Source organism: Mustelus asterias, unplaced genomic scaffold, assembly GCF_964213995.1.
Source record: "Mustelus asterias unplaced genomic scaffold, sMusAst1.hap1.1 HAP1_SCAFFOLD_188, whole genome shotgun sequence".
In the NCBI taxonomy this organism is placed as follows: domain Eukaryota; kingdom Metazoa; phylum Chordata; class Chondrichthyes; order Carcharhiniformes; family Triakidae; genus Mustelus; species Mustelus asterias.
This window is the reverse complement of record NW_027590184.1, coordinates 767,812-795,217: the sequence shown is the minus strand read 5'-3', so window position 1 is coordinate 795,217 and position 27,406 is coordinate 767,812. Positions and strand designations below refer to the sequence as shown.

The 27,406-nt window shown below is 45.2% G+C and overlaps 1 protein-coding gene across 2 annotated transcripts; it reads right to left on the bottom strand.

The window, feature by feature from the left end:
* Positions 1-3,744: 3,744 nt before the first annotated feature.
* Positions 3,745-27,162, bottom strand: nat14 (N-acetyltransferase 14 (GCN5-related, putative)). Of its 2 annotated transcripts, XM_078203549.1 has the most exons (4): positions 27,114-27,162; positions 26,044-26,151; positions 8,272-8,362; positions 3,745-7,855 (listed from the first exon to the last, which is right to left on the bottom strand). In XM_078203549.1, exons 3-4 carry the CDS (start codon positions 8,350-8,352, stop codon positions 7,319-7,321), a joined length of 618 nt encoding a protein of 205 aa, XP_078059675.1. In that variant the 5' UTR covers positions 8,353-8,362; positions 26,044-26,151; positions 27,114-27,162; the 3' UTR covers positions 3,745-7,318. The 2 variants fall into 2 exon arrangements, with proteins under 2 accessions (XP_078059675.1, XP_078059676.1); XM_078203550.1 differs by lacking the exons at positions 26,044-26,151; positions 27,114-27,162 and adding an exon at positions 25,131-25,338.
* Positions 27,163-27,406: the final 244 nt, after the last annotated feature.

Genomic DNA, 27,406 nt, shown 5'->3' with positions numbered 1-27,406 from the left:
AGGGAGAGAGGAGGCAAGAGTGGCTACCTCTTTAATTCACGTCCCCTAAAACCACTCGCCTCTTTTAAAATAAGGTTTCAAACACCTTATAGATTTACAGCACAGATAGAGGCTCTTCGACCCATCATCCCTGTGGTTGGCCATCACTCACCTATCGTGATCCCATTTCCCAGCAATTGGTCTCCAGCCAATGGGTGGGATCCTTCTGTGGTTTGCATTCGTTAAAAGACTTCAGTTTAAGGTATTTCTGCCAATGTAACTAATCATACTATTCTTTAAAGCTACCTCAAACTGACTTGACCACATTTTAAGACTCAGCTTGGAATTCTGGGTTTTGAGCTTAGAAATTGACTACATGTGAAAGTGCAACGCAAGCAAAGTTTTGCATGAACAGAAGCTTTCATGGTCACACAGTTGTGAATTGTTTTTGAAAGCTGGGGACTACTTGTACCCAGTATTTTAATAACAAAAGATAACCAAACTCTTATATTGTTCGGAGTAGCTGTCTTTTTTAGTTGTTGTTCAGTCGAATGCTGCAAGGTTTTTGGATCTGGCTGCAAAGTTAGTCCCCAACTCTTCCCCCCTCCCTCTTTCTCACAAGTAATCCTTGTTTCGCTTTCTGTAAATGTCAAGTTTAAATGATGCTCAATGTCTCATTTCTTTTAAATCGGACCGAGTGCCCGTGGTCTATTTGGAGGAATGAATGGATCCTACGAAGGGTAATGCCATTCCACCAGCAGAACAGATAATGGGAAAATAAACCTTGTACCTCCATAATCACTTGAGCTCCATAATCCAGACCGACACTCCCCCCGGTACCAGTACTGAAGGAATTGTTGTTGTTCGTCCATCGTCGTCGATGAGGACCTCGACACCATTAGTCATTATGAGGCTGGATGCGGTGTGTCCAAAGATGACTGATCAGGCCAATTCGGGCATGGAATGTCCTGGCACATGTTGGGCAAACTTGTGTAGGCACTGTAGTTGTTGCGCTGGTGGCTCTGGACTTGATGTGGAGATGCCGGCGTTGGACTGGGGTGAACACAGCAAGAGTTTTAACAACACCAGGTTAAAGTCCAACAGGTTTATTTGGTAGCAAATACCAGAAGCTTTCGGAGCGCTGCTCCTTCGTCAGATGGAGTGGAAATGTGCTCTCAAACAGTGCACAGACACAGAAATCAAGTGACAGAATACTGATTAGAATGCGAATCCCGACAGCCAGCCAGGTCTTAAAGATACAGACAATGTGGGTGGAGGGAGCATTAAGCACAGGTTAAGGAGATGTGTATTGTCTCCAGACAGGACAGCTAGTGAGATTCTGCAAGTCCAGGAGGCAAGCTGTGGGAGTTACTGATAATGTGACATAAATCCAACATCCCGGTTTAGGCCGTCCTCATGTGTGCGGAACTTGGCTATCAGTTTCTGCTCAGCGACTCTGCGCTGTCGTGTGTCGTGAAGGCCGCCTTGGAGAACGCTTACCCGAAGATCAGAGGCTGAATGCCCGTGACTGCCGAAGTGCTCCCCCACAGGAAGAGAACAGTCTTGCCTGGTGAATCACCTGCTGCACAGGTCTTCATTAAGAGTACTGTTACACTTGCCAACTCCATGCCTCCCAACGACTCCCGGCCAGAATGCAGTCACACCCTACTCTTGCATTGAAGTCGCCAAGCAAGATCAGCTTGTCGGTACTGCTCACTGCTGATAGTAGGGCGTCTAGTTCTTCGTAGAACTTGTTTTTCATCTCGTCCGGGTTGTTCATTGTGGGGGCATAAGCGCTGATCAGGGTGGCTTGACTTCTGTTCTGTAGCGGAAGCTGTAATGTCATAAGTCGGTCGTTCACACCCTTGGGGAGACTAGCAAGTTTCTGAACAAGGTGACTCCTGACGGTGAATCCAACTCCAGCATCACGACGCTCCTCGCTGCCGCGACCGCTCCAGAAAAAAGTGTATCCACTTCCAGTTTCAGTCAGCTGACCTAGGTTGGCAAGACGAGTTTCACTCAGGGCTGCAATGTCAATGTTGTATCTTGCAAGCTCTCTAGCAACTAAGGCTGTTCTTCTCTCTGGTCTATCTGCTGTAGTGTTGTCCAAAAGCGTGCGCACGTTCTAGGTGCCAATGGTGAGCGGTGTCACCTTGTGTTTTATTTTGTTTGTTCGACCGCAAAATGGGATCCCCGCCAGCCGCGGTAAACTGGCCAGGGTGTAGTGAAGCAGGCGATGTTTAGGGCACCTTTTCTAGCCCCTTCCTCATTCTATGGAGGTGAGCAGTGTGTTCCTGTAGAGGGCTGCTCATTCGCCCAGGTAGACGCCGAGTTTCACTGCTGCTTCGGTCAGCGGAAAACGACCATTAGACCTGAGCTGCCTGTGTGCAGGTCCGTGACTACAGCTCCCAGTGTATCCACACTTGCTGCTTCATCACTCGCCCATCGCCACAGGACTTCAAAGGTTGAACAGGACAGTAATGATGATGATGGTGTCGAGACTAGCGCGTTGATTTGGATTAAAGTGAGGGAGAGTTGCGCAGCGTCAGCCTCACTCTCTCTTCCCAATTCACATCTGTATCCAGTGGCAAGACAAGAGTCGAGACGGCTGGAGATGGGACTAGGCGCAGTGGGTGACAGGACGTCTACTGTGTCTTGTCCTGCTCTTCGAGTTCCATGACACTTGCAGAGACCGCCTTCTTGACCGTTGGACCTTCCATTGGTCTCGTCCGCTCGATCCGCTGGAGTCTGTCTTCACATGCTGGGATAGACATCTCCCAATCTCACCGAGGGGTGAGACCCATCGGCTACCCTCACCTGGTTTAGCCGGCTTGTCGAAGCCGTTGCCCGGGGTGTGGCTGCTGTTGCATGCAAACAGAGGGAGCCAGAGGTGAGAGCTGAGTGCCAGGTGGGGACCAAAGGTGGACAAACCGCCCTAAAAAGGACGCGACATGTTCCCCCATCAGAGGAACTGAGAGAGCGCTGCACTGTCGGAGGTAGATGTATATACTCTGGGATTTGAGCTCCATAATCCAGGCTGATTATCCCCCCCCCCCTCCCCCCTCCCCCCGGTGCCAGTACTGAGAGAGCGCTGCACTGTCGGAGGTAGATGTATATACTCTGGGATTTGAGCTCCATAATCCAGGCTGATTATCCCCCCCCCCCCTCCCCCCTCCCCCCGGTGCCAGTACTGAGAGAGCGCTGCACTGTCGGAGGTAGATGTATATACTCTGGGATTTGAGCTCCATAATCCAGGCTGATTATCCCCCCCCCCCTCCCCCCTCCCCTCGGTGCCAGTACTGAGAGAGCGCTGCACTGTCGGAGGTAGATGTATATACTCTGGGATTTGAGCTCCATAATCCAGGCTGATTATCCCCCCCCCCCGCCCCCTCCCCCCGGTGCCAGTACTGAGAGAGCGCTGCACTGTCAGAGGTAGATGTATATCCTCTAGGATTTGAGCTCCATAATCCAGGCTGACACTCCCCCCGGTGCCAGTACTGAGGGAGTGCCGCACTGTCGGAGGGTCAGTACTGAGGGAGCGCTGCACTGTCGGAGGGTCAGTACTGAGGGAGTGCTGCACTGTCGGAGGGTCAGTACTGAGGGAGTGCCGCACTGTCAGAGGGTCAGTACTGAGGGAGTGCTGCACTGTCGGAGGTCGATGTATATACTCTCGGATTTGAGCTCCATAATCCAGGCCGACACTCTCCCCGGTGCCAGTACTGAGGGAATGCTGCACTGTTGGAGGTGCTGGTTTTGGGACAATACTTTAAACCAAAGGCTCCATCTGCTCACCTGGACTAATGTCAACAATTCCACAAGTGAAAAAACAGGACTCTGAGTGCCGAATAAATACAGTTTACTCATGAAACAAATGCCATGCTTGCAAAAAGTGTGGCGAGAGCATAAATAACTCAATTAAATAACCGTATCACTCCCTACTTAAACATTGTGGTTCAAAGTGAGGCGAATTGGAGGACAGCTACAGGAGGTGGCCATTCAGCCCATCGTCAGAGTGCCTGCTTCGCAAACCAGTGACCAAATCTACCTACCCCTTCTCCTCTCCCCCTCCACTCCCTTGCCCCATCTCCCTGCAAATGTTTCCCCTCCGAGTATTTATCCAATTCCCCCTTTTAGAAAGTTCCTCCTGCCGCTTCAGGAGGCGAGTTTCATATCGCAATAAGAAAAACGCTTAAATTGTGTGTTATTGTTTTTTAGCGCAGAGGGTTCCATGTAAATTAAGATATGTTTTTTTTATTTTTTGCAGAGCTGATAGCGGGTTCCAGCCCCTGCAGTGCTCACTGCTCGCGTTGTGTCCGAGTGCGTGTGGGCACAAATCATTGAAGGTGGCAGGGGACAGGTTGGTGAAGCGGGCTCCTAAGTGTAGACTACAAGAACAATGGATGCTGCACTTTAGGAAGTGTCACGGACACTTCCATCACAGAAAAGGGCTCACGTTCAAGGAGTGAGAACGTTCCAGAAGTTGTCCTTTGTCTCTCAAAGGGTGAATGCAGCATTGTGATTGTTAAAAGCAAAAACATCCCTTGAGAAGAAAAGACAATTAAGCAGTTTTAAAGGGTACTGGGAAGCTCTTGACCCCAGTGGGCTGGTGAGAATAGAGTTCATATGGTAGCTCATGGGTCAGCAGAAAAAAAAAAGTCCTGGAAGAGTGTGTTGAAAAATTGGTTTTGGGAAGACTGCGCGTGAAAAAAAGACAGCACACGTCTATCACAGAAATAGAAGCAGGCCATTCGGCCCTTTGAACTTGCTCCGCTATTCATTATGATAATGGCTGATCCATCCAACTCAATAGCCTTCCCCCCATAGGCCTTGATCCCATTCTCCCCAAGAGCTATATCTAACTGATTCTTGAAAACATTTGATGTCTTAACCACAACTTCCTGTGGTAGTGAATTCCACACATTCACCACTCTCTGGGTGAAGAACTTTCTCCTCACTTCAGTTTACTCCTTTTCCTCAAACTATGACCCCTGGTTCTGGACACCCCCGCCATCGGGAAAATTCTTCTTGCATCTACTGTGTCTAGTCCTGTTGTAATTTTACAGGTTTCGATGATATTCCCCCCATCATTCTTCTAGAGTCCAGTGAATACAATTTTAATTGACTGGAGCATCCATCAGTCCCACCATCCCAGGAATCAGCCTGGTAAACCTTTGCTACATTCCCTCTATCGCAAAGACATCCTTCCTCAGATAAGGCCATCAAAACTGCACACAATACTCCAGGTATGGCCTCACAAGGCCCTGCATAATTGCCCTTTGAACTTACTTTTAACCTTTAACGGAAAGATACAAAGGCATTGAAGAGGGTGCGGAAAAGATTGACGAGAATGGTTCCAGGCACGAGGAACTTCAGTGATGTGGAGCGATTGGAGAAGTGAGGACAAGGAAACAAATGGGTTGATGGGTGCCTTTGCAAATGGACAGTTGTTTCAAGTGATGTTCCACAGGATGTTGGGACCCTTGCTGTCTGTGTCATACATTAATGATTTGGATGTGAACATGGGGGGGCATGATTGGAAAGTTTGCAGATGACACAAAGGTTGGTTGAGTAGCGGATAGTGTAGAGAATAGCTGTGATCTGGAAAATAATATCAATGTTTTGGTGGAGTGGACAGTAAAGTGGTAGATGGATTTTAATATAGAGAAGTGTGAGGTTGTGTATTTGGGGAGATCAAACAGTTATAGGGAATGCACAATAAATGGGAATATACTAAGAGGGGAAGATGAAGTGAGAGATCTTGGCGCACAAGTACACAGGTCCCTAAAGGCAGCAGTTCAAGTAGACAAGGTTGTAAAGAAGGCAGATGGAATACTCCTTCATTGGAAAGGTATGGAATATAAAAGTAAGGATACAGTGTTGGAATTGTATCAAACACCAGTGAGGCCACAACTGGAGTATTGTGTGAAGTCTGGCCACCACATTACAGGAAGGATGGAATTGCTCTGGAGAGAGAGAGAGTGCAGAGGAGGTTCACAAGAATGTTGCAGGGCTGGAAAGGTGTAGTTACGAGGAGAGGTTGGGGTTATTTTCCTTGGAATAAAGAAGGCTGAGGGGTGACTTGATTGAGGTGGACAAAATTATGAGGGGAAGGGATAGAGTGGACAGGACAAGATTGTTTCCCTTGGTGGAGAATTCTAGAACTTGGGGACATAGATTAAAGATAAGTGGCAGAAGGTGTAGAGGGGACATGAGGAAAAACCTTTTTTACGCAGAGGAAGGTGGGTGTCTGGAATTCACTGCCTGAGTTGGTGGTGGAGGCAGAGACCCTAAAATCTTTTAATAAGTACCTGGATCTGCACCTTAAGTGCTGTAAACTGCAGGGCCATGGGCCGGGAGCAGGAAAGGCGGGATTCGAAAGACCACCTGGGTGTCCTCGGGCTGGAATGGACAAGATGGGCCAAATGACCTCCTTCTATGCTGTAACTTTTCTATGGTTCCATAGAGAAGCAAAGAGGAAGGAGATTTGGATAGAGGTGTTACAGATCGTTAGGGGGGGGCGGCAGTGTCCGGACAAAGTAGAGAGGGAGAAACCATTCTCATTGGCGGATGGGTCGAGGACCACAGGGAGACAGGGATTTAAGGGGATTGATAGAGAAAAGAAGCTACACAGACACGAGGAAAAACGTTCTCACACAGTGAATGGTTAGGGTGCGCTAGGTGCTGCCTGAGAATGTGGGGAGGGCCTGGTTCAAATGAGGCTGTTCGAGAGGGAACTGGATTCTTATCTGAAAAGGGAAGAATGTGTGAGGTTACAGGAAGAAGGCAGGGTAAGTGGCAGGAGCCACACTGCACATGAATGGAGCCAGCGCAGACTGGGCTGAATGGACTCCTTCTGAGGAGTAACCATTTCAGAGTGCGGAGGACATGACTGCTGAGCACCGGCATGACAAATTGTCCCAGAAACTCCGGAACTCATTCCCCACCCCCACACAAAAAACAAACAAGATTGTGTAGATCGGAGAGTTTGATGATATTTTGAGGGAGGAGAAGTTTTCGAGTGAGGGAATGGAGGAGAGTCAAGGGAGTTGCAATACGAGCAGCAGTGATTGGGTAGGATAGCTAGACCCGAAGGGCTGAATGGCCACTCGTGTCCTTCGACTCATGTTACAAATGAAAACTCATGAGGATGCCACGCTGCCCCACATTCCCCTTGCTCACTGGAATGAGACTGAGCGCTGGATTCCGTGACCAAGTTGCCTCGTGATTCCCGTGACCAAGTTGCATCGATTGTGATTTGGTCCTTGGGAAGGTTGCTGCAAATTCTTTCCCTGTACTGTCCTCTCCTGTGGCTCTCACCTTCCCATTCATTCCCTGTATGTCACAAGTCCTTGGCGTACTCGAGGCTGATGTTGGAGCAGAGACGAACTCCTCCTCCTCCCCCACCCAGGCTCGACTTGTACCCGTGCTTCTCGAAGAGTGCAATGGCGGCGCGGTTGACTGGGTCGACACGCAGCGTCGCCCGCCGGTACCCATTTGCGCGGGCCCGCTCCTCAAAGGTGGCCAGCAGGAAGGTGGCGACCCCCAATCTCCGGTGCCAGCGGCTAACCGCCAGGCCGCGCAGCTCCAGCGCTGGCGACTCCGGGCGGCCCCCTGGTTTGGGGTCGAAGGCTGCGCAGCCGCAGACGTCCTCGTCGTCATAGACAGCCACCCAGAGACGGGTGTGGGGGAGGCCCGACCGCCAGCGCAGGGCGAGCTTCAGCAAGGCAGCAACGCACAGCACGGGCACCAGGAGGGCGGCAGCAAAGGAGCTGAGGGCAAAGCGGAGAGCACTGCTGCCCACCGCCATCAAGAGCAAGGTGGCTGGACGCGTCATGGCGTAGAGCAGCAAGCGGTTTTCTGTCTCCCGGGATCCATCCTGTCCAAACAGAGACAGAGAAAGGAAACATCATTAGAATTAGCCCTGTCTTGGGAGCTCATACACACACATACAGAATTGTCTGGGGGGGGTGAGGCTGTAGGACCTCCTCCTGTTCCTGTGTAACAGGCTCGAGGGGCTGAATGGCCTCCTCCTGTTCCTGTGTAACAGACTCGAGGGGCTGAATGGCCTCCTCCTGTTCCTGTGTAACAGACTCGAGGGGCTGAATGACCTCCTCCTGTTCCTGTGTAACAGACTCGAGGGACTGAATGGGCCTCCTCCTGTTCCTGTGTAACAGACTCGAGGGGCTGAATGGGCCTCCTCCTGTTCCTGTGTAACAGACTCGAGGGGCTGAATGGACTCCACCTGTTTCATAATTGAACCACTCTGCTAAAGAAATCAGGAGTCTCACGAACCTTCAGCATCTCCATCACAATCTCCCTCTCACTCTCGATCATTTCCCGAAATATCAATTTGCTCCTCTCCAGAAGTGGCATTTCGACAGGCCTATACAGGTGATTAAACACAGAAGAACAGAAAGCCGGGTATGAGTTACAGACTGGAATCTAATCGAGGAGTTCGGGGTGGTTTATATATAGAATAACAGATACCCGGGAGTGAGTTACAGACTGGAATCTAATCGAGGGGTTCGGGGTGGTTTATATATAGAATAACAGATACCCGGGTGTGAGTTACAGACTGGAATCTAATCGAGGAGTTCGGGGTGGTTTATATATAGAATAACAGATACCCGGGAGTGAGTTACAGACTGGAATCTAATCGAGGGGTTCGGGGTGGTTTATATATAGAATAACAGATACCCGGGAGTGAGTTACAGACTGGAATCTAATCGAGGGGTTCGGGGTGGTTTATATATAGAATAACAGATACCCGGGAGTGAGTTACAGACTGGAATCTAATCGAGGGGTTCGGGGTGGTTTATATATAGAATAACAGATACCCAGGAGTGAGTTACAGACTGGAATCGAATCGAGGGGTTCGGGGTGGTTTATATATAGAATAACAGATACCCGGGAGTGAGTTACAGACTGGAATCTAATCGAGGGGTTCGGGGTGGTTTATATATAGAATAACAGATACCCGGGAGTGAATTACAGACTGGAATCTAATCGAGGGGATTGGGGTGGTTTATATATAGAATAACAGATACCCGGGAGTGAGTTACAGACTGGAATCTAATCGAGGGGTTTGGGGTGGTTTATATATAGAATTCCAGATATCCGGGAGTGAGTTACAGACTGGAATCTAATCGAGGGGATTGGGGTGGTTTATATATAGAATTCCAGATACCCGGGAGTGAGTTACAGACTGGAATCTAATCGAGGGGATTGGGGTGGTTTATATTTAGAATAACATACCCGGGAGAGAGTTACAGACTGGAATCTAATCAAGGGGTTCGGGTGGTTTATATATAGAATAACAGAAAGCCGGGAATGAGTTACAGACTGGAATCTAATCGAGGGATTCAGGGTTGTTTATCTATGGAAGAACAGATACCCAGGAGTGAGTTACAGACAGGAATCTAATTGAGGGGATTGGGGTGGTTTATATATAGAATAACAGATACCCAGGAGTGAGTTACAGACTGGAATCTAATCGAGGGGTTGGGGATGGTTTATATATAGAATACCAGATACCCGGGAGTGAGTTACAGACTGGAATCTAATCGAGGGGTCCGGAGATGTTTATATACAGAATAACAGATACCCGGGAGTGAGTTACAGACTGGAATCTAATCAAGGGGTTCGGGGTGGTTTATATATAGAATAAAAGATATCCAGGAGTGAGTTACAGACTGGAATCTAATCAAGGGGTTCAGGGTGGTTTATATACAGAATAACAGATACCTGGGAGTGAGTTACAGACTGGAATCTAATCAAGGGGTTTGGGGTGGTTTATATATAGAATAGCAGATACCCGGGAGTGAGTTACAGACTGGAATCTAATCGAGGGGTTCGGGGTGTTTTATATATCGAATAACAGATATCCAGGAGTGAGTTACAGACTGGAATCTAATCAAGGGGTTCAGGGTGGTTTATATATAGAATAACAGATATCCAGGAGTGAGTTACAGACTGGAATCTAATCAAGGGGTTCGGGGTGGTTTATATATAGAATAACAGATATCCAGGAGTGAGTTACAGGCTGGAATCTAATCAAGGGGTTCAGGGTGGTTTATATATAGAATAACAGATACCTGGGAGTGAGTTACAGACTGGAATCTAATCAAGGGGTTCGGGGTGGTTTATATATAGAATAACAGATATCCAGGAGTGAGTTACAGACTGGAATCTAATCAAGGGGATCAGGATGGTTTATATATAGAATAACAGATACCCGGGAGTGAGTTACAGACTGGAATCTAATCGAGGGGTTCGGTGTGGTTTATATATAGAATAACAGATACCCGGGAGTGAGTTACAGACTGGAATCTATTCGAGGGGTTGGGGATGGTTTATATATAGAATAACAGATACCCGGGAGTGAGTTACAGACTGGAATCTAATCGAGGAGTTCGGGGTGGTTTATATATAGAATAACAGATACCCGGGAGTGAGTTACAGACTGGAATCTAATCGAGGGGTTCGGGGTGGTTTATATATAGAATAACAGATACCCGGGTGTGAGTTACAGACTGGAATCTAATCGAGGAGTTCGGGGTGGTTTATATATAGAATAACAGATACCCGGGAGTGAGTTACAGACTGGAATCTAATCGAGGGGTTCGGGGTGGTTTATATATAGAATAACAGATACCCGGGAGTGAGTTACAGACTGGAATCTAATCGAGGGGTTCGGGGTGGTTTATATATAGAATAACAGATACCCGGGAGTGAGTTACAGACTGGAATCTAATCGAGGGGTTCGGGGTGGTTTATATATAGAATAACAGATACCCAGGAGTGAGTTACAGACTGGAATCGAATCGAGGGGTTCGGGGTGGTTTATATATAGAATAACAGATACCCGGGAGTGAGTTACAGACTGGAATCTAATCGAGGGGTTCGGGGTGGTTTATATATAGAATAACAGATACCCGGGAGTGAATTACAGACTGGAATCTAATCGAGGGGATTGGGGTGGTTTATATATAGAATAACAGATACCCGGGAGTGAGTTACAGACTGGAATCTAATCGAGGGGTTTGGGGTGGTTTATATATAGAATTCCAGATATCCGGGAGTGAGTTACAGACTGGAATCTAATCGAGGGGATTGGGGTGGTTTATATATAGAATTCCAGATACCCGGGAGTGAGTTACAGACTGGAATCTAATCGAGGGGATTGGGGTGGTTTATATTTAGAATAACATACCCGGGAGAGAGTTACAGACTGGAATCTAATCAAGGGGTTCGGGTGGTTTATATATAGAATAACAGAAAGCCGGGAATGAGTTACAGACTGGAATCTAATCGAGGGATTCAGGGTTGTTTATCTATGGAAGAACAGATACCCAGGAGTGAGTTACAGACAGGAATCTAATTGAGGGGATTGGGGTGGTTTATATATAGAATAACAGATACCCAGGAGTGAGTTACAGACTGGAATCTAATCGAGGGGTTGGGGATGGTTTATATATAGAATACCAGATACCCGGGAGTGAGTTACAGACTGGAATCTAATCGAGGGGTCCGGAGATGTTTATATACAGAATAACAGATACCCGGGAGTGAGTTACAGACTGGAATCTAATCAAGGGGTTCGGGGTGGTTTATATATAGAATAAAAGATATCCAGGAGTGAGTTACAGACTGGAATCTAATCAAGGGGTTCAGGGTGGTTTATATACAGAATAACAGATACCTGGGAGTGAGTTACAGACTGGAATCTAATCAAGGGGTTTGGGGTGGTTTATATATAGAATAGCAGATACCCGGGAGTGAGTTACAGACTGGAATCTAATCGAGGGGTTCGGGGTGTTTTATATATCGAATAACAGATATCCAGGAGTGAGTTACAGACTGGAATCTAATCAAGGGGTTCAGGGTGGTTTATATATAGAATAACAGATATCCAGGAGTGAGTTACAGACTGGAATCTAATCAAGGGGTTCGGGGTGGTTTATATATAGAATAACAGATATCCAGGAGTGAGTTACAGACTGGAATCTAATCAAGGGGTTCAGGGTGGTTTATATATAGAATAACAGATACCTGGGAGTGAGTTACAGACTGGAATCTAATCAAGGGGTTCGGGGTGGTTTATATATAGAATAACAGATATCCAGGAGTGAGTTACAGACTGGAATCTAATCAAGGGGATCAGGATGGTTTATATATAGAATAACAGATACCCGGGAGTGAGTTACAGACTGGAATCTAATCGAGGGGTTCGGTGTGGTTTATATATAGAATAACAGATACCCGGGAGTGAGTTACAGACTGGAATCTATTCGAGGGGTTGGGGATGGTTTATATATAGAATAACAGATACCCGGGAGTGAGTTACAGACTGGAATCTAATCGAGGGGTTCAGGATGGTTTATATATAGAATAACAGATACCCGGGAGTGAGTTACAGACTGGAATCTAATCGAGGGGTTCAGGATGGTTTATATATAGAATAACAGATACCCGGGAGTGAGTTACAGACTGGAATCTAATTGAGGAGTTCGGGGTGGTTTATATATAGAATAACAGATACCTGGGAGTGAGTTACAGACTGGAATCTAATTGAGGAGTTCGGGGTGGTTTATATATAGAATAACAGATATCCGGGAGTGAGTTACAGACTGGAATCTAATCGAGGGGTTTGGGGTGGTTTATATATAGAATAACAGACACCCGGGAGTGAGTTACAGACTGGAATCTAATCGAGGGGTTCGGGGTGGTTTATATATAGAATAACAGATACCCAGGAGTGAGTTACAGACTGGAATCGAATCGAGGGGTTCGGGGTGGTTTATATATAGAATAACAGATACCCGGGAGTGAGTTACAGACTGGAATCTAATTGAGGAGTTCGGGGTGGTTTATATATAGAATAACAGATACCTGGGAGTGAGTTACAGACTGGAATCTAATTGAGGAGTTCGGGGTGGTTTATATATAGAATAACAGATATCTGGGAGTGAGTTACAGACTGGAATCTAATCGAGGGGTTTGGGGTGGTTTATATATAGCATAACAGATACCCGGGAGTGAGTTACAGACTGGAAACTAATCGAGGGGTTCGGGGTGGTTTATATATAGAATAACAGATACCCGGGAGTGAATTACAGACTGGAATCTAATCGAGGGGATTGGGGTGGTTTATATATAGAATAACAGATACCCGGGAGTGAGTTACAGACTGGAATCTAATCGAGGGGATTGGGGTGGTTTATATATAGAATTCCAGATACCCGGGAGTGAGTTACAGACTGGAATCTAATCGAGGGGATTGGGGTGGTTTATATATAGAATTCCAGATACCCGGGAGTGAGTTACAGACTGGAATCTAATCGAGGGGTTGGGGATGGTTTATATATAGAATACCAGATACCCGGGAGTGAGTTACAGACTGGAATCTAATCGAGGGGATTGGGGTGGTTTATATTTAGAATAACATACCCGGGAGAGAGTTACAGACTGGAATCTAATCAAGGGGTTCGGGTGGTTTATATATAGAATAACAGAAAGCCGGGAATGAGTTACAGACTGGAATCTAATCGAGGGATTCAGGGTTGTTTATCTATGGAAGAACAGATACCCAGGAGTGAGTTACAGACAGGAATCTAATTGAGGGGATTGGGGTGGTTTATATATAGAATAACAGATACCCAGGAGTGAGTTACAGACTGGAATCTAATCGAGGGGTTGGGGATGGTTTATATATAGAATACCAGATACCCGGGAGTGAGTTACAGACTGGAATCTAATCGAGGGGTCCGGAGATGTTTATATACAGAATAACAGATACCCGGGAGTGAGTTACAGACTGGAATCTAATCAAGGGGTTCGGGGTGGTTTATATATAGAATAACAGATATCCAGGAGTGAGTTACAGACTGGAATCTAATCAAGGGGTTCAGGGTGGTTTATATACAGAATAACAGATACCTGGGAGTGAGTTACAGACTGGAATCTAATCAAGGGGTTCGGGGTGGTTTATATATAGAATAGCAGATACCCGGGAGTGGGTTACAGACTGGAATCTAATCGAGGGGTTCGGGGTGTTTTATATATCGAATAACAGATATCCAGGAGTGAGTTACAGACTGGAATCTAATCAAGGGGTTCAGGGTGGTTTATATATAGAATAACAGATATCCAGGAGTGAGTTACAGACTGGAATCTAATCAAGGGGTTCGGGGTGGTTTATATATAGAATAACAGATATCCAGGAGTGAGTTACAGACTGGAATCTAATCAAGGGGTTCAGGGTGGTTTATATATAGAATAACAGATACCTGGGAGTGAGTTACAGACTGGAATCTAATCAAGGGGTTCGGGGTGGTTTATATATAGAATAACAGATATCCAGGAGTGAGTTACAGACTGGAATCTAATCGAGGGGATCAGGATGGTTTATATATAGAATAACAGATACCCGGGAGTGAGTTACAGACTGGAATCTAATCGAGGGGTTCGGTGTGGTTTATATATAGAATAACAGATACCCGGGAGTGAGTTACAGACTGGAATCTATTCGAGGGGTTGGGGATGGTTTATATATAGCATAACAGATACCCGGGAGTGAGTTACAGACTGGAATCTAATCGAGGGGTTCAGGATGGTTTATATATAGAATAACAGATACCCGGGAGTGAGTTACAGACTGGAATCTAATTGAGGAGTTCGGGGTGGTTTATATATAGAATAACAGATACCTGGGAGTGAGTTACAGACTGGAATCTAATTGAGGAGTTCGGGGTGGTTTATATATAGAATAACAGATATCCGGGAGTGAGTTACAGACTGGAATCTAATCGAGGGGTTTGGGGTGGTTTATATATAGAATAACAGACACCCGAGAGTGAGTTACAGACTGGAATCTAATCGAGGGGTTCGGGGTGGTTTATATATAGAATAACAGATACCCAGGAGTGAGTTACAGACTGGAATCGAATCGAGGGGTTCGGGGTGGTTTATATATAGAATAACAGATACCCGGGAGTGAGTTACAGACTGGAATCTAATTGAGGAGTTCGGGGTGGTTTATATATAGAATAACAGATACCTGGGAGTGAGTTACAGACTGGAATCTAATTGAGGAGTTCGGGGTGGTTTATATATAGAATAACAGATATCTGGGAGTGAGTTACAGACTGGAATCTAATCGAGGGGTTTGGGGTGGTTTATATATAGCATAACAGATACCCGGGAGTGAGTTACAGACTGGAATCTAATCGAGGGGTTCGGGGTGGTTTATATATAGAATAACAGATACCCGGGAGTGAATTACAGACTGGAATCTAATCGAGGGGATTGGGGTGGTTTATATATAGAATAACAGATACCCGGGAGTGAGTTACAGACTGGAATCTAATCGAGGGGATTGGGGTGGTTTATATATAGAATTCCAGATACCCGGGAGTGAGTTACAGACTGGAATCTAATCGAGGGGATTGGGGTGGTTTATATATAGAATTCCAGATACCCGGGAGTGAGTTACAGACTGGAATCTAATCGAGGGGATTGGGGTGGTTTATATTTAGAATAACATACCCGGGAGAGAGTTACAGACTGGAATCTAATCGAGGGGTCCGGAGATGTTTATATACAGAATAACAGATACCCGGGAGTGAGTTACAGACTGGAATCTAATCAAGGGGTTCGGGGTGGTTTATATATAGAATAACAGATATCCAGGAGTGAGTTACAGACTGGCATCTAATCAAGGGGTTCAGGGTGGTTTATATATAGAATAACATACCTGGGAGTGAGTTACAGACTGGAATCTAATCAAGGGGTTCGGGGTGGTTTATATATAGAATAGCAGATACCCGGGAGTGAGTTACAGACTGGAATCTAATCGAGGGGTTCGGGGTGTTTTATATATCGAATAACAGATATCCAGGAGTGAGTTACTGACTGGAATCTAATCAAGGGGTTCAGGGTGGTTTATATATAGAATAACAGATATCCAGGAGTGAGTTACAGACTGGAATCTAATCAAGGGGTTCGGGGTGGTTTATATACAGAATAACAGATACCTGGGAGTGAGTTACAGACTGGAATCTAATCAAGGGGTTCGGGGTGGTTTATATATAGAATAGCAGATACCCGGGAGTGGGTTACAGACTGGAATCTAATCGAGGGGTTCGGGGTGTTTTATATATCGAATAACAGATATCCAGGAGTGAGTTACAGACTGGAATCTAATCAAGGGGTTCAGGGTGGTTTATATATAGAATAACAGATATCCAGGAGTGAGTTACAGACTGGAATCTAATCAAGGGGTTCGGGGTGGTTTATATATAGAATAACAGATATCCAGGAGTGAGTTACAGACTGGAATCTATTCGAGGGGTTGGGGATGGTTTATATATAGCATAACAGATACCCGGGAGTGAGTTACAGACTGGAATCTAATCGAGGGGTTCAGGATGGTTTATATATAGAATAACAGATACCCGGGAGTGAGTTACAGACTGGAATCTAATTGAGGAGTTCGGGGTGGTTTATATATAGAATAACAGATACCTGGGAGTGAGTTACAGACTGGAATCTAATTGAGGAGTTCGGGGTGGTTTATATATAGAATAACAGATATCCGGGAGTGAGTTACAGACTGGAATCTAATCGAGGGGTTTGGGGTGGTTTATATATAGAATAACAGACACCCGGGAGTGAGTTACAGACTGGAATCTAATCGAGGGGTTCGGGGTGGTTTATATATAGAATAACAGATACCCAGGAGTGAGTTACAGACTGGAATCGAATCGAGGGGTTCGGGGTGGTTTATATATAGAATAACAGATACCCGGGAGTGAGTTACAGACTGGAATCTAATTGAGGAGTTCGGGGTGGTTTATATATAGAATAACAGATACCTGGGAGTGAGTTACAGACTGGAATCTAATTGAGGAGTTCGGGGTGGTTTATATATAGAATAACAGATATCTGGGAGTGAGTTACAGACTGGAATCTAATCGAGGGGTTTGGGGTGGTTTATATATAGCATAACAGATACCCGGGAGTGAGTTACAGACTGGAATCTAATCGAGGGGTTCGGGGTGGTTTATATATAGAATAACAGATACCCGGGAGTGAATTACAGACTGGAATCTAATCGAGGGGATTGGGGTGGTTTATATATAGAATAACAGATACCCGGGAGTGAGTTACAGACTGGAATCTAATCGAGGGGATTGGGGTGGTTTATATATAGAATTCCAGATACCCGGGAGTGAGTTACAGACTGGAATCTAATCGAGGGGATTGGGGTGGTTTATATATAGAATTCCAGATACCCGGGAGTGAGTTACAGACTGGAATCTAATCGAGGGGATTGGGGTGGTTTATATTTAGAATAACATACCCGGGAGAGAGTTACAGACTGGAATCTAATCGAGGGGTCCGGAGATGTTTATATACAGAATAACAGATACCCGGGAGTGAGTTACAGACTGGAATCTAATCAAGGGGTTCGGGGTGGTTTATATATAGAATAACAGATATCCAGGAGTGAGTTACAGACTGGAATCTAATCAAGGGGTTCAGGGTGGTTTATATATAGAATAACATACCTGGGAGTGAGTTACAGACTGGAATCTAATCAAGGGGTTCGGGGTGGTTTATATATAGAATAGCAGATACCCGGGAGTGAGTTACAGACTGGAATCTAATCGAGGGGTTCGGGGTGTTTTATATATCGAATAACAGATATCCAGGAGTGAGTTACTGACTGGAATCTAATCAAGGGGTTCAGGGTGGTTTATATATAGAATAACAGATATCCAGGAGTGAGTTACAGACTGGAATCTAATCAAGGGGTTCGGGGTGGTTTATGTATAGAATAACAGATATCCAGGAGTGAGTTCCAGACTGGAATCTAATCAAGGGGTTCAGGGTGGTTTATATATAGAATAACAGATACCTGGGAGTGAGTTACAGACTGGAATCTAATCGAGGGGTTTGGGGTGGTTTATATATAGAATTCCAGATATCCGGGTGTGAGTTACAGACTGGAATCTAATCGAGGGGATTGGGGTGGTTTATATATAGAATTCCAGATACCCGGGAGTGAGTTACAGACTGGAATCTAATCGAGGGGATTGGGGTGGTTTATATTTAGAATAACATACCCGGGAGAGAGTTACAGACTGGAATCTAATCAAGGGGTTCGGGTGGTTTATATATAGAATAACAGAAAGCCGGGAATGAGTTACAGACTGGAATCTAATCGAGGGATTCTGGGTTGTTTATCTATGGAAGAACAGATACCCAGGAGTGAGTTACAGACAGGAATCTAATTGAGGGGATTGGGGTGGTTTATATATAGAATAACAGATACCCAGGAGTGAGTTACAGACTGGAATCTAATCGAGGGGTTGGGGATGGTTTATATATAGAATACCAGATACCCGGGAGTGAGTTACAGACTGGAATCTAATCGAGGGGTCCGGAGATGTTTATATACAGAATAACAGATACCCGGGAGTGAGTTACAGACTGGAATCTAATCAAGGGGTTCGGGGTGGTTTATATATAGAATAACAGATATCCAGGAGTGAGTTACAGACTGGAATCTAATCAAGGGGTTCAGGGTGGTTTATATACAGAATAACAGATACCTGGGAGTGAGTTACAGACTGGAATCTAATCAAGGGGTTCGGGGTGGTTTATATATAGAATAGCAGATACCCGGGAGTGGGTTACAGACTGGAATCTAATCGAGGGGTTCGGGGTGTTTTATATATCGAATAACAGATATCCAGGAGTGAGTTACAGACTGGAATCTAATCAAGGGGTTCAGGGTGGTTTATATATAGAATAACAGATATCCAGGAGTGAGTTACAGACTGGAATCTAATCAAGGGGTTCGGGGTGGTTTATATATAGAATAACAGATATCCAGGAGTGAGTTACAGACTGGAATCTAATCAAGGGGTTCAGGGTGGTTTATATATAGAATAACAGATACCTGGGAGTGAGTTACAGACTGGAATCTAATCAAGGGGTTCGGGGTGGTTTATATATAGAATAACAGATATCCAGGAGTGAGTTACAGACTGGAATCTAATCGAGGGGATCAGGATGGTTTATATATAGAATAACAGATACCCGGGAGTGAGTTACAGACTGGAATCTAATCGAGGGGTTCGGTGTGGTTTATATATAGAATAACAGATACCCGGGAGTGAGTTACAGACTGGAATCTATTCGAGGGGTTGGGGATGGTTTATATATAGCATAACAGATACCCGGTAGTGAGTTACAGACTGGAATCTAATCGAGGGGTTCAGGATGGTTTATATATAGAATAACAGATACCCGGGAGTGAGTTACAGACTGGAATCTAATTGAGGAGTTCGGGGTGGTTTATATATAGAATAACAGATACCTGGGAGTGAGTTACAGACTGGAATCTAATTGAGGAGTTCGGGGTGGTTTATATATAGAATAACAGATATCTGGGAGTGAGTTACAGACTGGAATCTAATCGAGGGGTTTGGGGTGGTTTATATATAGAATAACAGACACCCGGGAGTGAGTTACAGACTGGAATCTAATCGAGGGGTTCGGGGTGGTTTATATATAGAATAACAGATACCCAGGAGTGAGTTACAGACTGGAATCGAATCGAGGGGTTCGGGGTGGTTTATATATAGAATAACAGATACCCGGGAGTGAGTTACAGACTGGAATCTAATCGAGGGGTTCGGGGTGGTTTATATATAGAATAACAGATACCCGGGAGTGAGTTACAGACTGGAATCTAATCGAGGGGATTGGGGTGGTTTATATATAGAATTCCAGATACCCGGGAGTGAGTTACAGACTGGAATCTAATCGAGGGGATTGGGGTGGTTTATATTTAGAATAACATACCCGGGAGAGAGTTACAGACTGGAATCTAATCGAGGGGTCCGGAGATGTTTATATACAGAATAACAGATACCCGGGAGTGAGTTACAGACTGGAATCTAATCAAGGGGTTCGGGGTGGTTTATATATAGAATAACAGATATCCAGGAGTGAGTTCCAGACTGGAATCTAATCAAGGGGTTCAGGGTGGTTTATATATAGAATAACAGATACCTGGGAGTGAGTTACAGACTGGAATCTAATCAAGGGGTTCGGGGTGGTTTATATATAGAATAGCAGATACCCGGGAGTGAGTTACAGACTGGAATCTAATCGAGGGGTTCGGGGTGTTTTATATATCGAATAACAGATATCCAGGAGTGAGTTACAGACTGGAATCTAATCAAGGGGTTCAGGGTGGTTTATATATAGAATAACAGATATCCAGGAGTGAGTTACAGACTGGAATCTAATCAAGGGGTTCGGGGTGGTTTATGTATAGAATAACAGATATCCAGGAGTGAGTTACAGACTGGAATCTAATCAAGGGGTTCAGGGTGGTTTATATATAGAATAACAGATACCTGGGAGTGAGTTACAGACTGGAATCTAATCAAGGGGTTCGGGGTGGTTTATATATAGAATAACAGATATCCAGGAGTGAGTTACAGACTGGAATCTAATCGAGGGGATCAGGATGGTTTATATATAGAATAACAGATACCCGGGAGTGAGTTACAGACTGGAATCTAATCGAGGGGTTCGGTGTGGTTTATATATAGAATAACAGATACCCGGGAGTGAGTTACAGACTGGAATCTATTCGAGGGGTTGGGGATGGTTTATATATAGAATAACAGATACCCGGGAGTGAGTTACAGACTGGAATCTAATCGAGGGGTTCAGGATGGTTTATATATAGAATAACAGATACCCGGGAGTGAGTTACAGACTGGAATCTAATTGAGGAGTTCGGGGTGGTTTATATATAGAATAACAGATACCTGGGAGTGAGTTACAGACTGGAATCTAATTGAGGAGTTCGGGGTGGTTTATATCTCGAATAACAGATATCCGGGAGTGAGTTACAGACTGGAATCTAATCGAGGGGTTTGGGGTGGTATATATATAGAATAACGGACACCCGGGAGTGAGTTACAGACTGGAATCTAATCGAGGGGTTCGGGGTGGTTTATATATAGAATAACAGATACCCAGGAGTGAGTTACAGACTGGAATCGAATCGAGGGGTTCGGGGTGGTTTATATATAGAATAACAGATACCCGGGAGTGAGTTACAGACTGGAATCTAATCGAGGGGTTCGGGGTGGTTTATATATAGAATAACAGATACCCGGGAGTGAATTACAGACTGGAATCTAATCGAGGGGATTGGGGTGGTTTATATATAGAATAACAGATACCCGGGAGTGAGTTACAGACTGGAATCTAATCGAGGGGATTGGGGTGGTTTATATATAGAATTCCAGATACCCGGGAGTGAGTTACAGACTGGAATCTAATCGAGGGGATTGGGGTGGTTTATATATAGAATTCCAGATACCCGGGAGTGAGTTACAGACTGGAATCTAATCGAGGGGATTGGGGTGGTTTATATTTAGAATAACATACCCGGGAGAGAGTTACAGACTGGAATCTAATCAAGGGATTCAGGGTTGTTTATCTATGGAAGAACAGATACCCAGGAGTGAGTTACAGACAGGAATCTAATCGAGGGGATTGGGGTGGTTTATATATAGAATAACAGATACCCAGGAGTGAGTTACAGACTGGAATCTAATCGAGGGGTTGGGGATGGTTTATATATAGAGTACCAGATACCCGGGAGTGAGTTACAGACTGGAAACTAATCGAGGGGATTGGGGTGGTTTATATTTAGAATAACATACCCGGGAGAGAGTTACAGACTGGAATCTAATCGAGGGATTCAGGGTTGTTTATCTATGGAAGAACAGATACCCAGGAGTGAGTTACAGACAGGAATCTAATCGAGGGGATTGGGGTGGTTTATATATAGAATAACAGATACCCAGGAGTGAGTTACAGACTGGAATCTAATCGAGGGGTTGGGGATGGTTTATATATAGAGTACCAGATACCCGGGAGTGAGTTACAGACTGGAAACTAATCGAGGGGTCCGGAGATGTTTATATACAGAATAACAGATACCCGGGAGTGAGTTACAGACTGGAATCTATTCAAGGGGTTCGGGGTGGTTTATATATAGAATAACAGATATCCAGGAGTGAGTTACAGACTGGAATCTAATCAAGGGGTTCAGGGTGGTTTATATATAGAATAACAGATACCTGGGAGTGAGTTACAGACTGGAATCTAATCAAGGGGTTCGGGGTGGTTTATATATAGAATAGCAGATACCCGGGAGTGAGTTACAGACTGGAATCTAATCGAGGGGTTCGGGGTGTTTTATATATCGAATAACAGATATCCAGGAGTGAGTTACAGACTGGAATCTAATCAAGGGGTTCAGGGTGGTTTATATATAGAATAACAGATATCCAGGAGTGAGTTGCAGACTGGAATCTAATCAAGGGGTTCGGGGTGGTTTATATATAGAATAACAGATATCCAGGAGTGAGTTACAGACTGGAATCTAATCAAGGGGTTCAGGGTGGTTTATATATAGAATAACAGATACCTGGGAGTGAGTTACAGACTGGAATCTAATCAAGGGGTTCGGGGTGGTTTATATATAGAATAACGGATATCCAGGAGTGAGTTACAGACTGGAATCTAATCGAGGGGATCAGGATGGTTTATATATAGAATAACAGATACCCGGGAGTGAGTTACAGACTGGAATCTAATCGAGGGGTTCGGTGTGGTTTATATATAGAATAACAGATACCCGGGAGTGAGTTACAGACTGGAATCTAATCAAGGGGTTGGGGATGGTTTATATATAGAATAACAGATATCCAAGAGTGAGTTACAGACTGGAATCTAATCAAGGGGTTCAGGGTGGTTTATATATAGAATAACAGATACCTGGGAGTGAGTTACAGACTGGAATCTAATCAAGGGGTTCGGGGTGGTTTATATATAGAATAACGGATATCCAGGAGTGAGTTACAGACTGGAATCTAATCGAGGGGATCAGGATGGTTTATATATAGAATAACAGATACCCGGGAGTGAGTTACAGACTGGAATCTAATCGAGGGGTTCGGTGTGGTTTATATATAGAATAACAGATACCCGGGAGTGAGTTACAGACTGGAATCTATTCGAGGGGTTGGGGATGGTTTATATATAGAATAACAGATACCCGTGAGTGAGTTACAGACTGGAATCTAATCGAGGGTTTCAGGATGGTTTATATATAGAATAACAGATACCCGGGAGTGAGTTACAGACTGGAATCTAATTGAGGAGTTCGGGGTGGTTTATGTATAGAATAACAGATACCTGGGAGTGAGTTACAGACTGGAATCTAATTGAGGAGTTCGGGGTGGTTTATATATAGAATAACAGATACATGTGGGTTTGTTATAAATTATCGCAGTGAATTAACATCTGAAATTATGAAGTATTTACTTTTCCAATTGCTACATTAATTGATTAAGGTACTATTGATTAATCAGTGACTGCCTCAGAAGATGTCCTTGTACTTCATGTCCTTGCAGAGTCATTATATTATTTTCCCAGGTTATTTGTTCATTGACTCATGTTAGTTTCTTTCAGTTTGAATGTTCATTATTGGTAATTGACTGATGAATATATCACGTTGAATTGATTTATTGATTAATATGTCAATTGAATCATCAATTGAAGAAGTCTGCAATTACTTCCTGTCCCAATTAACAGTCATAGAGATCGACAGTCCAGAAAAAGGCCCTTCGGCCCAACTCGTCCATGCTGACCATGTTTCTTCATGTCAACGAGTCCCATTTGTCTGCGTTTTGCCCATATTCCTCTGAACCTTTCCTCTCCATGTACCTGTCCAAGTGTCTTTTAAATATTGTACCCGCCTCTCCCACCTCCTCTGGCAGCTCATTCCATACGAGCACCACCCTCTGAAAAAAAGTTGCCCCTCGGGTCCCTTTTAAATCTTTCCCCTCTCACCTTAAACCTCTTCTCTAGCTTTGTACTCCCCTACCCTGGGGAAAGGACCTGGGCTGTTCACCTTATCGACGCCCCTCATGATTTTATAAACCTCTATAAGATCACCCCTCATCCTCCTACACTCCAGAGAAAAAAGCCCCAGCCAATCCAGCCTCTCCTTATAATTCAAACCTTCCAGTCCCGGTAACATCTTTGTAAATCTTTTTAGCATCCTTCCCAATTTAATAACATCCTCCCTATAGCAGGGTGACTGGAATTGTACACATTACCCCAATGTGGCCGCATCCATGTCCTGTACAGTTGTAACAGAATGTCCCAACTCCTGTACTCAATGTTGTGACCAATGAAGGCAAGTGCACCAAACGCCTTCACCACCCTGTCTACCTGTGACGCTACTTTCGAGGAACTATCTACCTGCACCCCGAGGTCTCTCTGTCAACACTCTTCAGGGCCCTACCATTGACTGTGTAAGTCCTGCCCTGGTTTGCAACACCCAATGACAAACAACACCCAGCACCGATCCCTGCGGCACACCGCTGGTCACAGGCCTCCAGTCTGAAAAACAACCCTCTACCACCACCCTCCGTCTCCTACCAGCAAGCCAACTTTGCATCAATCGGGTAGCTCTCCCTGGATCCCGGGGAGGGGACGGCACGGTGGCACAGTGGTTCGCACTGCTGTCTCACCCGGGTTCGATTCATGGGGGCTTGGGTCACTGTCTGTGTGGAGTCTGCACGTTCTCCCCTTGTCTGCGTGGGTTTCCTCCGGGTGCTCTGGTTTTCTCCCACAGTCCAAAGATGTGCGGGTTAGGTGGATTGGTCATGCTAAATTGCCCTTTAGTGTCAAGGGGACTGGTAAGTGCATGGCGTTAGGAGCTGGGTATGATTGTGGTCAGTGCAGACTTGATGGGCTGAATGGCCTCCTTCTGCACTGTAGGATTCTATCCTATTCTGTGATCTAATCTTACTGACCAGTCTACCATGTAGTACCTTGTCAAAGGCCTTGCTAAAGTCCATATAGACAATGTCTACCGCACTGCCCTCATCTATTTTCTTGGTCATCCCTTCAAAAAACTCTCATAAGATTTGTGAAACACTTTCCCACGCACAAAGCTATGCTGACTGTCCCTAACCAGTCCTTGCCTTTCCAAATGCCTGTCGATCCTGTCTCTCAGAATCCTCTCCAACACTTACCCATCACTGACGTTAGGCTCACCGGTCTGTAGTTCCCAGGCTTTTTCCTGCCACTTCTTAAATAACGGAACAACATTGGCCTCCCTCCAGTCTTCCGCCACCTGAGGGGTGGCTGTCGGTGACACTAATATCCCCACCCCACAGTTTCTTCCCTCGCTTCCCACAATGTCCTGGGACTCACTTGTTTTGTCTCAGTGACTCAACTGAATAGTTACTCATTTCTCGATTCAATAATTAATGCATTTCCCAGTTTATTCAGTAATTATTATAAAAATTTGAATGGCAGAATGGAATTCTTAATCGATTAATCCACTAGTTTATCACCATTGTGAACCTGCTGGAAATACCAATTGGTTAATTATTGTTTGAATTATTTCCAATCAATCTCACAGTTTATTGATTGATTAATTCACTGGTTTGTTGAGGAATTGATTAATGTCTTGATTCATTAATCGATGCGTAAATACTCCAAGTTTATTGACTGGGGTGATTAATGTCCAAATTGATTGATTTATCCTCCGTCTCCTTGAATAATCGATTAATATCACAGTCCATCGATCAATTGATAAGTCTTCATATCATCTGACAAACTATTTGTGAATTCAACTGTTTACATGCAGTTTATGCCAAAACAAACATTGATTCACACCCCAGGTTATTGATTTAATTGATAACTGGTGCCCCAATTTAACCATTAATTGGGAAATTTCCCAATTTGTTGAATTGTCAATCTCCCAAGTTATTAATCCAATTAAATCCCTAATTTATCAATGTAATTAATGGCTCTCCCCGCGGAGCAATGTCTGCATTTCGTGAAATGCTGGAATGAGTTTGTAGATTTGCAGTGATCAGGGCCCTGCTGCTAAATCGCTCTCTCTCTGTCTGTCTGTCTGTCTGTCCCTCCCTCACTCACCGATCCGCCTCCTTCGCTGTCCAGCCGACAACTGATGGCCGCCGCTGGTGGCTGCGCAGGTCATTCAGGGGGCGGGGTCAGAGTCGGGTGCTACCATCACGCCAGATCCTTGAGGGGGGGGCTAAATTTCAAATAAATTGATCCGCGTGCTAATTCAGACTCTAAATCTGGAGCAACATTTGGAAATATTAGATACAACCTGGTCTCACTCTATTGTCGAACAGACCCGAAGCGCCGGGTCCGGCAACCAGACGCATGCGCCTTGCTCCCAATTTACCTCCCGAGTGGAGAATGTCAGAATCATGTACACATGGAATCGTGCAGAACAGAAGAGGCCCTTCAGCCCATTGAATCTGGACTGTCACATTAGAAACACTTGAACTCCCACCTAATCCCACCTGCCAGCACTTGGCCCATAGCCCTGAGTGAAGCCAGGGTGGGGTTGCTAATCAAAGAGGGTCTGGTGGACTGAAGTGCATTTGTTTCAATGCGAGAAGTGGAACAGGTGAGGCAGATGAACTTAGAGCTTGGATTAGTACGTGGAACTATGATGTTGCTGCCATTACAGAGACTTGGTTCAGGCAAGAACAGGATTGGCAGCTTAACGTTCCAGGATACAAATGTTTCAGGTGGGATAGAGGGGGATGCAAGAGGGGTGGGGGAGGAACAGATATGTAGGCAGATTTTGGCAAGGTGTAAAAGTAACAGGGTTGTTGTGGTGGGAGATTTTAACTTCCTCTATATTGACTGGGACTCACTTGGATGGGACAGAGATTGTAAGGAGCATCCAGGAGGGCTTCTTGAAACAGTATGTAGATGGTCCAACCAGGGAAGGAGCCGTACTGGACCTGGTATTGGGGAATGAGCTCGGCCAGATGGTCGATGTTTCTGTAGGGGAGCAGTGACCACGATTCAGTAAGCTTTAAGGCACGAAGGTACCTAGTCCACTCCTCCACGAGACCCAACACCTTTCCCATCACCCACCATACCTTCCTATGCAATGGCAGAAGGTGTAACACCTGCCCCTTTACCTCTTCCATGCTCACCATCCAGGTTAAGCAGCGTTTCACTTGCACCTCTTTCAATTTGGTCGATTGCATTCGCTGCTCCCAATGTGGTCTCCTCTGTATCGCAGAGACCAAGCATAGACTGGGTGATCGCTTTGCTGAGCACCTTCGGTCTGTGTGCAATCAGGACCCTGACCTTCCGGTTGCTGCCATTTTAACACACGATCCTGCTCCCACGCCCACATGTCTGTCCTTGGCTTGCTGCAATGTTCCAGTGAAGCTCAACGCAAACTAGAGGAACAGCATCTCATCTTCCGGCTCGGCACTTTACAGCCTTCTGGTCTCAACATCGAATT

Excerpts from the sequence above, each read along its gene's own strand:
- nat14 (XM_078203549.1), bottom strand. The coding sequence starts at position 8,352 with ATGCCACTTCTGGAGAGGAGCAAATTGATATTTCGGGAAATGATCGAG. Across the intron at positions 7,856-8,271 it reads TTGTGATGGAGATGCTGAAG|GATGGATCCCGGGAGACAGA; the intron begins GTTCGTGAGACT and ends CTGTTTGGACAG.